The 12,999-nt window shown below is 30.5% G+C and overlaps 1 protein-coding gene across 1 annotated transcript in view; it reads right to left on the minus strand.

Moving 5' to 3' along the window:
• Nucleotides 1-8,437: 8,437 nt before the first annotated feature.
• The window catches only part of LOC150104172 (glutamate receptor 1-like), a 509,694-nt gene continuing 505,132 nt past the window's right edge, over nucleotides 8,438-12,999 (minus strand). Inside the window, exon 15 of the mRNA XM_090396414.1 lies at nucleotides 8,438-8,461. Within this exon, the coding sequence (XP_090252540.1) occupies nucleotides 8,438-8,461 (24 nt within the window). The remainder of the gene's footprint in view (nucleotides 8,462-12,999) is intronic.

The raw sequence follows: 12,999 nt of genomic DNA on the forward strand, positions 1-12,999 counted from the left end.
TCCTAGTGAGGACCACTACAGGGACGGGATAATGGCGCTGGAGCATCGCTGTAATAAATATATTAACCTTAAGGAGATTATGTTGAAAAATAAAAATAATTTTGAAATAATAAATTCGTTTTTTCATTGTTAGGTCGAGAACCTTTCAGATCACCCTCGTGTGTGTGTATATATATATATATATATATATATATATATATATATATATATATATATATATATATATATTATATATATATAAATATATATATATATGTTAAAGATACCAAGCTATTTTAAACCTGGTTTTACTCCATTTCCCAAGTAAGCAAACAGACAAACAAGTCAATTTTGCGCCTGCAAGTGTTGCAACTCTAGCTGATCCTACACGTAGTGCAAGACCAAGGCAACTCATGGTAAAAGTAGAATAAGCTCTGATCACTAATCTTAATATTTACCCTTAATGCAAAGCACATCTCCTGGAGATGTATGATGTTTTGTATTAAAGGCAATGGGGGCCACTACCCAGACCGGTTTAAAATAGTCAGGTTTAAAATAGAAAAACCAGGTTTAAAATAGTTTGGTATCTTTAACATTTATCGTACCCAAGGTTAAAATACTTTCTACATATATATATATATATATATTATCAGAGTTTTGTGACGTTTTTTCAAATAATGTAAAACAGATTACATTTATAACAAAGATTTGTATTTTCCTAAGCTCTTTATGACTTTCGAAAGTTTTATCATTTGAATGAAAAACAAGTTTTGCCATGAGAAAAAAAATATCTTTCATCGTTTATAAAAAATATCATTTGCTCCTTGATGAGCTTTATTCAAAAGAAAGTCTTACTCCCTGTTCTTCATTAATTGTCTACTCATTATTTTTATGTTTAGAAATTAAATAATTTTTTTACTCCTTTTCTAAGATGGAGATATCATTTAGCACATTTTTATTTTACAGATCCAGTCGCAGTTTAATTTTTGGGATGATTTCCGATCAACAATGTTATTTTAGGCAGTGTTTTCCTTGACCATTTCTTATTGGTTAATTACCTTCCATTAGCACAAGATGTCTATATTTGATTACTACTAGCTTTTTTTACATTAAATTACTAATGCTTCAACATTTGCAAACAACCCAATCTTAATTAAGTAAATTAAACTTTTAGAGAGAGAGAGGAAGCCGTGATTCAGTATGCAGCGACGAGATCGTGACTGGGGTATATTGGATTAACGTTGACTTTCAAAAACATTACTTCCCCTTGTATTTTATTTCTTATTTGATAATGTTCTTAGGACAACTTGTTAAATTTAACGGAGAGAAAAATAACCGATTATCCAGCAGGGTTAAAAAAACGGAAATCATCTTTTACATCATTTTCTTTTGGACAGATAATGAGCAAAACTAATGAAGGGTTGCAATTTCCAAGTATAAAAAAAAGTTAGCAAACTGTTTGGTGCTAAGATTGTAGCGGTGGGGGGGAGACAGATTGATACAATAAAACGTGTCCTGGACAGAAATATAAGATATGACAATATTGAAATGCTGAGAAATATCAGACTAATTTGAAGGAAAATATACCCGTTAATAATGTAAATTTTTCATATAATGCTGTTATAATATCCTATATACCCGTTGACTTTCGCGTACCGAAATTTAAATGTCTGCATCACAACAATTTTTCTCAAGCATTGGATCACAGAACAGTTTTGGTTTATAAACGTATATATACATAGATTCACACAACTAGCGCAACATTTTAAACAATGACTATGGTTGTTCCAGTCCTAATAGATGAAGGCTAGAACCAAGTCATATGGTCGCCATATGATTTGAGTTAAATTCGCATTTAAGAAAAGGTTTTAATTTTCAAATATATTTTGAATGTCCAAGTTTTCTGTTCCCTTTATAAAAACTGAAAATATAAAGCTAATGAATCTCAGGCTATTAGAATGGCTCATTATTATATCCAATTCAAATACCGCTCAAAACTGAACGGTATTTACGAAATACCGCACAAAACTTCTCGGTTCATTTAGAGAATGTCCTATATTAAGAACGTCATATATTGAGAATAAAATCAAATTCTTCTGTTTCATTCACTAAGAAATGGATGATCAGTTATAGCATCATCTCCCTCTACATAAACATCACAAGATGCTCCTCAACTCCTGCAAACAAACAGATCGCACGGTGACAGATTTCTCCACAGAAGACTATTTTACAAAGAAAAACGTCGTTGAAGGAAAACTCCTCCACACCTTTTCTCACCTGCGCAATTTCGACGTTGAAAAGACGGTGGGGTTGGCCAGTTAATCCGGTTTTTAGAGAAAATCAATATTTTTACGGGCAGGATTAAATTTATATCGAAAAGAAGTTGATAATCGTTTTCCCTTTCAGGATGCACTTAACAGACGCGAACAAGACGAACCGGCTAACATTTCTGTTTATCTCGTAAGAGATATACACAATGAATCTCATTACATTGTGATAAGAAGAATGACTTCAATCAAGACCCTTTCGAATCGCCCTTATATGATCATTTTCACCGATCACAATATACCAAGAAATAGGTTTTAAATTCTGATATAAAATAACAGTAAAATGAATCCATTGGTTCGTGTGGGGTAATTCTGTACTATTCTGTTCATATATTACCAATAAAATTTGCATTGCAAACAGGTCGGTCACAATCTAGTTTTTTAAAAAAATGCATCGTAGCCAGCCTAGAGCAATCTAAAATATTTTGAATAAAATATTATAATTGAATTCTTTATTGAATTATCTTACTTTGTTTACGTGTATTAACCATTTTATCACTTATTATCTCTGTTAATACTCAAATCTCACCATAGAATTTCAGTAAAAGTGGTAAATAATTGAAACAGTGACAGATATTCATAATAAATTATTAGAAATGATGTCTTAATATTATTACTAATTTTTAAAAATTAACAAAAATTTTCATATCTTAAAAATATTGTTTAAATTTTAAAGATAAAAATTGATTTTTATTATTTCATCAAAATAATTAAAATTCTGCTAATTTTCATAGATCGAATAGTTAAGCTAAATTGATCAAAAATAAATGTTAAAATCAATCGACCGTGAGATGCGGTGATTGATTCATTCAATCCAATACCCCTTGGAGGGTAATGGATGGCAGTGCTGTAGGCAATGAAGTTCTAACTGAGGCTCGGCTATTGCTGTTACCCTCCTGCCATGATCAGAGCTTTAACAGCTCAATAACACCTTATCCCTACACTGTCCTCTACAGATAACGGGGAAGATGAAAAGCATTCTTGCTTCGCCCCTTTAAGCCAGTCCTTATAAGGACTATAAGGACAATATCTTGAATAATATATATTCAAGCCCTTTATGTAAGTGAAATATAAGCGTATGTACTTAAGTCAGCGTCAATTCGTATTTGTATCTAGAAAATTAATATAAAATATCCATATTATATTATTTAATATAATTTAAATAATAATGTATATAATAAAATAAAAGTAATGATAATAGTAAAACAAAAAATAATATACATTCAATTTTTTAAGCAAACATGTTTAATAAACATATTTACAATACGGCTTACATATGTAGGAAGAATATAAAACTTATTCAAAAAAATGTGCATTTTTATTTTTTTTCATCCAGTGTACATCATCAGGGAAAAAGCCCAGTAACTACATTTAAAGCACAAGAATGAGTCACATAGCATGTACTTGCTTGTGTTTCGGTCGCAGCTGACAGATTACACTACTAGAGTTCAAAAGATTCTTCACAAATTCAATCTGTATATTTCCTACAGATTGAAAGTAAAAACCAGCTTGAAAGCTGTGTTTTTACTTACCACTTACAAAGGATACATAACCACTTCTCTTGTTACCATTTGTCAATCAAGTACCCTGCTCATGACATCCTTGCTATTTTGGACAGATTGGCCGCTCAAGTTTAGAAGAACATGAAAATTATACATGGTATTTTTACTACTGACACTAGGCACTGAGTTCTCTGTGCGCCTAGCGATTCAGTAAACTGAGTCTCTAGGTACTGAATCAGAAAAATGATTCTTCATTCCAGCAGGCTGAAATTTGATGGTGTTTTCCCTGTAACATGAGAAAAGCTACGAAATAGTCCAAACCTTAACCACTCTGACTGCATGCTATTCTCCAAAATTATAGAAAATAGTGATTATTAATTATTCATAATTTTTAATCTGCACAAACGATCGTTCCTTTAAACTCTAATAGGGTAATTCTGTCAACTCAGCTGTGATTGAAATACGAGCTACTAAGCATCTGTTATATGACTCATTCTTATGGTCAATGTTTGGAACGTAGTTACCGGTATTTCGCACTGATGATATGCATATTACATCGGATGAAATATATCTGAGTTTTTGAACAAAATTCGATATTTTTTCTACATGTGTAATCTTTATAAGTAATTATAAATAATATATAATAAAATAATATAAAAACGATATATTCATCTATTTTGATGAATTAGAAATAACTATTTCACCTACTTCAGTTAATTTAAAGGGATGTCAAACAGAAATATTTTCTTAATTTCTCCATATCTTGTTAAAATATCAAAATAAAATTCTGCAACAGTCACATTCAGAAAAGTACGCAATAGCAAAATGAAATGTTTTGACATGAAGCCAGAGGTTAAACTAGGCATTTCCTTCTGGCCACATTAATATTCATGTACGTAGATTACTAGTATAATATCTCAATTGGCAAAGAAGGTGCAAGACATATAAGCTCAGAAAACTACATTTTCATTTGAGTTTCTTGTTTTCTATCCTCTTTCGAGGTGCATTTAATGAAGATTGTTAGCACTCTAAGGAGATTATAATAACAGAAATAATGTATTATATTATTCATAGTTGGCACTGCACACAAAAATATAATACATTTATTAACTCCTATATATTTTCATCATCTAATATATAAGAGGATATCATATTATCGTATAATTTAATATCCTAAGGGATATTAAATACCCTATCTAATATTTAATATCCTATCAGAAAGCGAAGAGAAAATCTTTTAACAGACTTATGTAATTTTCATTTGTATATGTATTTGCCGTATTACCTTGCTTGTGTGAACCAAAACTAGGTCTGCCGATAAAAAAAAAAATAGACAATATCAGAGGGAAATAAAAGACACAACCAAATGTTATACTATTCACATAATTATTTACTACTGCTGTCTGAGAAAGTTAACAATCATTACGTAATAATCATAAAAAGGAGAGTGGTTTTTCGCAACTGCAGTCATGTTATAATGATGTCATCTATTACAAACTTATTCCACAGACATTTTTCGCTTATATCACATTGTCTCAATCTTATTTACTGTCATTTATAATTCATTATTTAATAATTTAGCATTATTTTTCCTAAACTGAAAATTGGAATATGTATAATTTAAACCACAGTTCAAATGGCTGGACAAAATTTAGTTAATGATTCGAAATGCAAATTTTATTGTAATTCAATGGTGACAAATCACGACTGTTATATATATATATATATGTATAAGCAGAGTAAATAAATGCAATTCATATAGACAAATTCGGGAAGAGACAAAGCAAAAATTGCTAGTATTCTCGTTAGAGTACGAGAAACTACAATAGTTTGTTTGAAGCCTCATACCAAATTATACAATAAACTATTGTATAATTTGATCTGTATCTGAATATCATTTGAATGCTATTACTAACGATGTTTATAGATATGCATGTATTTTAATATTTCCAAACATCTAATAAACTTTCGTTTTGAAAACATAATTCGGTTGGATTTGATAGTTTTAATTTAAGAGCCGAAAAAATGAGTAAAAGCCAATGCGTGCTAAATTCTGGCATCATACGTTCTATAGGCCAATCTGTATGAGATCAGCAAACTCCTTTGTTGAAAACCTTTGCAAAATGGTACTAACGTTCCTAAGCAGAATCCAACCCGAGATCTTTCCAACCAAAGAGAGGATCTTCCTTACCAACTGAAGCAAAAAAAATTATATATTTTATACTGAAGTAAAATACGCATGCTCCAAAACACAGATTCATTTCCGTTTGTTTTTATGCGGTCATCAAAACAGGATGTTTCACGATAAAATGTTTTATCGTATTTAATGAATGAAAATATTTAAATGAATTTTAATAAATCTCCCTTACAATTATTATTAAGAATATTATATTAAAGTAAGTAGAAATTAAATTAAAATTAAACTAAAGTCAGTAGTTACTCTTGTCAATCTTTATGTTTTATCATTGTCGTTTCAACCTTAAGTATCAACATTTTCTCCCTTGTTTGCTTCCTTAAAAGTCTTAACTTCTATTACTACATGGTCAATTTTAATTTCTTTCTGGAGTTTGTTTTTCAATTTTACAGCTTTTTTTTTTCTCCTGATATTTATTTTAGTTCAACGTTTTCAGGTGTTTTATGCAATGCTTTGAATTTTGCTTTCATATCATTATGTCTTGAAGATAAAAAACAATAGGATGTATATTATCAGGGATACAAGACTTGTATAAAAGACTAGGAAAAAATTAGACAGAGCTGATATTATTAGAACTTCAAAACTAGTACATACAAAGAAGGTTACAATAATAAATAATAATAACATTTGTATTTATTACTATGTAAGCGTTGGAACAATGATAATTGAACGTGACAACAACAAGTCTAATTGTTGCTGTCAAGTTCAGTGTATAATGAAGGCATACTCGGTGTAGGATTAAACCTTGATTTTTGTTACATTATGTAGGGACTTCAGGCTTCTTTAAATTTCCTTATAAGACAGTTATGATCAGCATACAGTATTTCTGTGTCTTGTTAAACTACTTTGTAGATTCTTAGATTATTGAGCGTCTTATTATGTCAGTTATATTTGTTCCCAGATTTAAAATCCCATCAATATGCTTCCGTCATCTTTCATCAATCTCACCCTCTTCAATTAGCGGCACACCATTTTATCCCTTATAGCATTTAGTAGTTTCCTTCTTTCAGAGTATATTTTTCTTCTATGCTTCTTCTGTCAACTGTGTATGTAATTCCTCTTACATGTTCTTTAATTCTCTGAGACATAATATTAGCATTCTCTGAGAACAAATTTACATTATATATTTAACTGAAGTTACCTTTGTCTTCACAATTAAATACGTACTATGTTTCCGCTTTCATCAACTGAAATGCTTGCACCGTAATAATTATATTTAAGTGACGTTTTTTTTTTCGCTTCGAGCGTATGTTTTGTTTAATACAGTTTTCGTAACTCCATTCACGTTTTCGTTGAACGTTAAACCGTTTTACATGTTTAATTAATTCCGAAGTGACAGAATGGTGAATCCCAAAATCTCAAGTGTAGAGAAACATAGCACCCATTAATATCAAAATCTATCTTTTTTCTTGATTGCAAAAAGAAATCCAGAAAACCAAAAATTCGATTGAAAGTTGCACAATATTGACGACTTGTGTCCAATAGTGTTGGCTTATTGATTAGTTAGATACTTTAAGAGTTAATTTTAAAAAATAAAATGAAATAATAAATTACATAAGAAAGTCTAGGGTAGGGGAAAATTAATGGAAAATTTGAACTGAATAGCTTTTCTAAAATTAATTTATATTTTTATAGTTAATGAAGATATGAAAAAAACATTATAAGGACTTTTCAAGTGAAGGTGAATCAGCCTGTCCGTAGTTGCTATCATTTTTAAGTTTTCTTCAAAACTATATTACCGTTCAGTCTCATTTACTAATAATAGTTGCACATAATCATCAAGTCCATAAAAAACAAATTATTAAACTGCCAATTTCTTTGACATATAAAAATTAGCAGAAACAAATGTAAAATATAGACTACACTAAAAAGAAATATTTCAACTCATTATAAGTTTAAAATTCTATTTAACTGGGTTTCGTTCTAACAGGTTAAATTAAAGAAAAGAGGGGAAAAAAGTGTTCGAGTAGAAGATATTTAATTCAGAGTGAAATTGCCAGATGTTTTCTGTCTGATGTTCGGTTGTTTCTTTTACTTATAACAGCTGCTGTTTTTGTATTATTTACTTAATTTTTATCAAAGCAGCATTGTCGGTCTTTTTGTTATATGGATCTGAGAGGATATACAAGGAGTTGCTTCACTGTGTATTTTTTTTTCTTCATCTAAAGAAGGACTTACAACCCACCTGAGAGATGAGGTATGGTTAAAGTATTAAGGCTCCGAAGAACAAAGGATCTTCACGCTTGTTATTGTGGCTGACAGTTAGTACAAGCGTAAAGCACTAAAACTCTTACTTGATTCACGCAACATAAACTTCATAAAAATGGAGTTTGATCGATTTTCATCTTTATGGTAGCTAAGAGTCTTAAATGTCAAGTTCCTTTACAGTAAATTTTAGAGAAAGTTTTTGAGGAAAACATTCAAGGAGGATTATCCTAGTGTGGTTTCTCAAGTGTGCACTTTAAAATGAAAAAAAAAAGATTAAAAAAAGAAAATGATAATAATAATAAATAAATCGATCAGTGATCGATTGCTTATTATTGATTCAGTATCCTTAAATGTGGATTTATCTTCACGTGATTGAACAGAATTCTGATTAATCAACTTCAATTATAGAAGAAATGAAAAAAATGAAACTTTCTTTATTATTCAAACAGATTAATATAGAGTTTACAAATTCTTAAATTTACTGGTTTTACTGCTGTTATTTTAGAAGCTTTATTCTTTTTCTGTGATCGGAGAAATTCTTCCTGTAGTCACTTATGACCAACAAAAGAAACTTTCTGTAGAGGGTTTCATCGTTCATGTGCAGTTCGCAGTATTCGTTCGTCAGGGTCACACCACTTTCTGCAATATCGTTAACAACTCTCATCCACTAAACGGTATTTTTTTTTACTGACTAGAATGACTCATCTTCATTCCAATCAGCAAACATCGTTGTTCAAGTCCTTCAGGAACTGCATATGACACCTAGAAGGAAGACACAGAAGATGGAGCTTGGAACCAAGTTTAGCATAGATTTTAGCAGCGAATATGCATATATTCAAGATTCCTTCCTGCTCCTTCTTCGTTAATTTGAACTGACTAGTGAACATGTAGATAGTATTGAACATCCACCTGGAGCGATAAAGTCTAGCAGAATCTTTGAAGTTTATTTCATTAGCTGAAATTCCCCCAAGAATATAAAAGTCAACTCCAGTTTCCTGTAATCGTGTATTGGTTGAAAGAGTTGCAGCTATCCTTAGCTAAGGCAAACACTCTCCACCAGCGTCAGCGAAGGCAAACACTCTCCACCAGCGTCAGCGAAGGTTGCTGTGGTATTTTTCAAACATCTTGAACACAGAATTTCTAAGCCTGTGGAAGGTCCAGTATCGATTTTTTTAAACCAATGATGACAGCAAGGCAACCATTACAGATCTTTCTCCGTATTTCGTTCGAAATGGATGCAGCTTTCATTACTTGACTTAGTGTTGGTGGAGGTATGTAATTCTTATTATGTTATTTCAATGCACCAAACTTTGACAAGCTATTGCAACCCCAAAACCCTTCAATAAATATGTATAATTTTACTGAATTTTTTACTTATTATATAAAACAAAAATGAAAGGGTGCAGTATAGAAAAGCATAAACTAAGCTTCCAAAATAAGAAGCATTCCAAAATAAGAAGAAATATGTATAATTTTACTGAATTTTTTACTTATTATATAAAACAAAAATGAAAGGGTGCAGTATAGAAAAGCATAAACTAAGCTTCCAAAATAAGAAGCATCCAGTATATATAATATTAGATATAAATCTAGTTACCGAGAAGAAGGAAAACAAACTTGACTGGCTTGTGCAGCAGCAGTTGAACATAATCAAAAATTAGGAAACATCTCATTGCGAAGTGTACAAAAGAACAAAATAAAAAACCAAATCTAAAATTTAAAGCTATACACATTTTTGATAAACTAGGAAAATCTTTGTAGTGTTTACGTATGGATTCAGTGAATACTGCATAGGCTTTGTACGAGCTAAAATATAACTAATCAAACCTTCAATTGCAGTTTTTGTTTTTATAGTAATTTTCTTTTTTTTTAAAATTTTTTTTTTATGATTATGTATTAGTTCAAAGTAGTGTATTTGCAATTCAAATGCCGTATGTTTAAATCTGTCCTCTCTTTATAAAAAAAAAAAAAATTTCAAGTTATAATTCAGTTTTGAGAAATAGGTCGAGTTTTTTCAGGTGTGGTAGTTTCAGTGGAGATCGCGTGATGCTTTTTGCGCTGTCCGAATGTATCACGAGCTGTGTGTCCTTGGCTGCCAACAAACCGTTTCATTTTTAGAAACGGAAAAATGACACTTAAGTAACCGGTGACTCTTGTTAGCAATTTTGATCATTTTAACATATTGCAATCAGTTTATAATAAATATTTTCTAATTAATAGCATATAAGTGAATTAATACTTGAATAAACCCGAAACGTGCGTTTTGAATGCTTAAAATTTATCGTAGAAATATTCGGATGAATAAAAACTACAAAGCATGCGTTTCTAATTAAATGAACGTTTTTTTTTTTCTTTCCACTTTTCAGAGGTGGTTCTTTTAAGTAAACGCGCTAATAATATCAGAGGAATTCTTTATTAGCTCAATTGGCTACCGTAATTAGCGAAAGAATCCTTCACCTTAAGATCATTGGTTGATTTTTCGAGTTTTCCACTAACTAATATGCTTCAGTTTGGAAAGCTATTCAACTTATTAGAAAGCTAAAAGGAAATAATTTTTTCGCCTTTGTACCAAATTAAAATTCAAAACAATGGAGCACGTGAAGTACACTAATCGTAGCATTGAAATTTTGGGAGAAATGCATGACTTGAAATGACTTAGTTTTGAATTTACGCGTTACATTCACTCAAATAAACAAGAAATTATTTTCCACTTTCCGAATATTTGTTTTTCTTTATTTCAGATCGATGTTGAATGAGAGGCCAATGGTTTTTATTCAGATAACAATAAATCTGTAATATCAATAACAAACAGATGCTTAAACAATAGTTAAAATGTTCTCGTGACTCATTCCGCGCTATCAATCACGGGGGAAAAATTATTTCATCTAATTTAGCAGATGAAAATCTGAGAAACAATTAAAATGCAAGCTTGCAATTTTATTTTCAGTTTCAAAAGATATGCTGCTTTAGTTGTTTTATTATTATTATTTTATTTAATTTGTTTTTTTCTGCCTAGACAATATATAGGCATTGGATGCAGTAAGGACTAAAGTTTTGCACAGTTTAAGCTAGTACGCTGTAGTGTGATATTAATATGTTAACTGTAGTTATTATGATATTAATATGTAGTAATACATATGCTCAAAAAGTTCCATATGTAGTATCTGAAGCAGGGTGTCTGGATTATCGAATTTTTAATTCACACATAATACTAATGCACACAGGCTAAAAACAGCATTTCGTAGGCACGATTCACAGAAAAAATAATAATTATAAAGAATAAAAAAAATAGCATAATAAATTTAATCATCGACTCCAGGGCTATGATATTATCCATCTAGTCTACTGCAATGCTTATTATGGCATTACTACAAAGTTAGAGCTTCGGCGGATTAGATAGAAAAATATATACGTTAGCTCAAATTTTGTCTATGAAACATTCATCTCTACAAGGCAGAATTTCTATTAAAATAATTCCATAGAATTTAGAAAATGACAATTCCTTCAAATTTGAATATTAATGACTCTTACATGACACTCTTCAATAGACGATAATAACGATGTTACTAGCACATCATTCGGCTTCTGAAACCCAAAATAACCCAGAGATGAGATTAAATTTATCGTCATGTATTGCACTTGAAACGGGGCCAAGTTTTTGCATAGTCGGATATTGGCTGTTTCCCACGAAATTCAGTTACCTACTCATGATAAATGTTTTCGGATAATTTGGCACAGATTCAAAAGAATCTTGATATTTTCCGTCTGTGTGAGTTATCAGCAAAAGATCTCTGTTTTAATTGATTATGCAATTCTTATTCCCGCAGGGTTTTTTTTTTAATTATGCGGTGAGCATAATATTATAATTTCCTTTTCGACATCCTTCTCTTAAGACTTACTATGACTAGTTGATTACACAAATTTGTATTTCATTTAGACAACTAAGCGAACAGAATGATTAAAGGGGGTTAAAATTAATATATTTTCTTTTTCGTTTTTCCTGTTTTATTAATAAATGATTACGGCGTAATCCAACTTGATTTATCCGTGTAGTCAAACTCGGGTAAATCAAGGTGGATGTCAGTTTACCTTTTGACGTAAATATAATTAATTCCAATTCAGTTGGTTGAAATAGCAGTACATGACTCTATTTTTTTATTCTCTCGATAAGGATTCACGTGACTTTTAACAGAGGAGAAAAAAAAAGAAATGAAAACTATGTTATTATGAGACATTAATAGACCAACCACGATTGAATCTAATCCTTCACTTTTGTTTGATATATAACCACCTTCTCTCCATTTTTTTTTATTAAAATAAACTCGGGTGACAAGAAGCAAATCAATAATAGATAGAAAAAGAACAAAAATATGGAAATCAAGTGGACTTCACAAACTGCAATTCGTAGAACTTATAGATGAGTCCGTAAATAAGAATCTCATTGAAAACTAATACAATATTAACCCAATCTTAACTAGCAGTACATTTGAAACCCACATAAATTTCAAATTCAAATGCAGAATACATAAACCTGAAATTACACGCAGATGAATAAATTCATTTTTAGGTGGTAATTAAATCGTGAATTCTGCAATTGTTGTGTTTTTAGAAAAACATTTTTATATAAATCAAATAAATTATAAACAAGTATTTAAAATCACAGACACCAAATTATTTTGCATCGTTTTATTTCAAGTCTGCGAAATCTCTCTGGGGATTTTCAGTACTGATTGAAAATTGATTCAGGGACCAGTTTTGTGAATTATATATAATGGCAAATTCTCATGGA

Source organism: Typopeltis vanoorti, chromosome 8 (assembly GCF_054136105.1).
Source record: "Typopeltis vanoorti isolate ZY-2024b chromosome 8, IOZ_Tvanoo_1.0, whole genome shotgun sequence".
NCBI classification, from domain to species: Eukaryota; Metazoa; Arthropoda; class Arachnida; order Uropygi; family Thelyphonidae; genus Typopeltis; species Typopeltis vanoorti.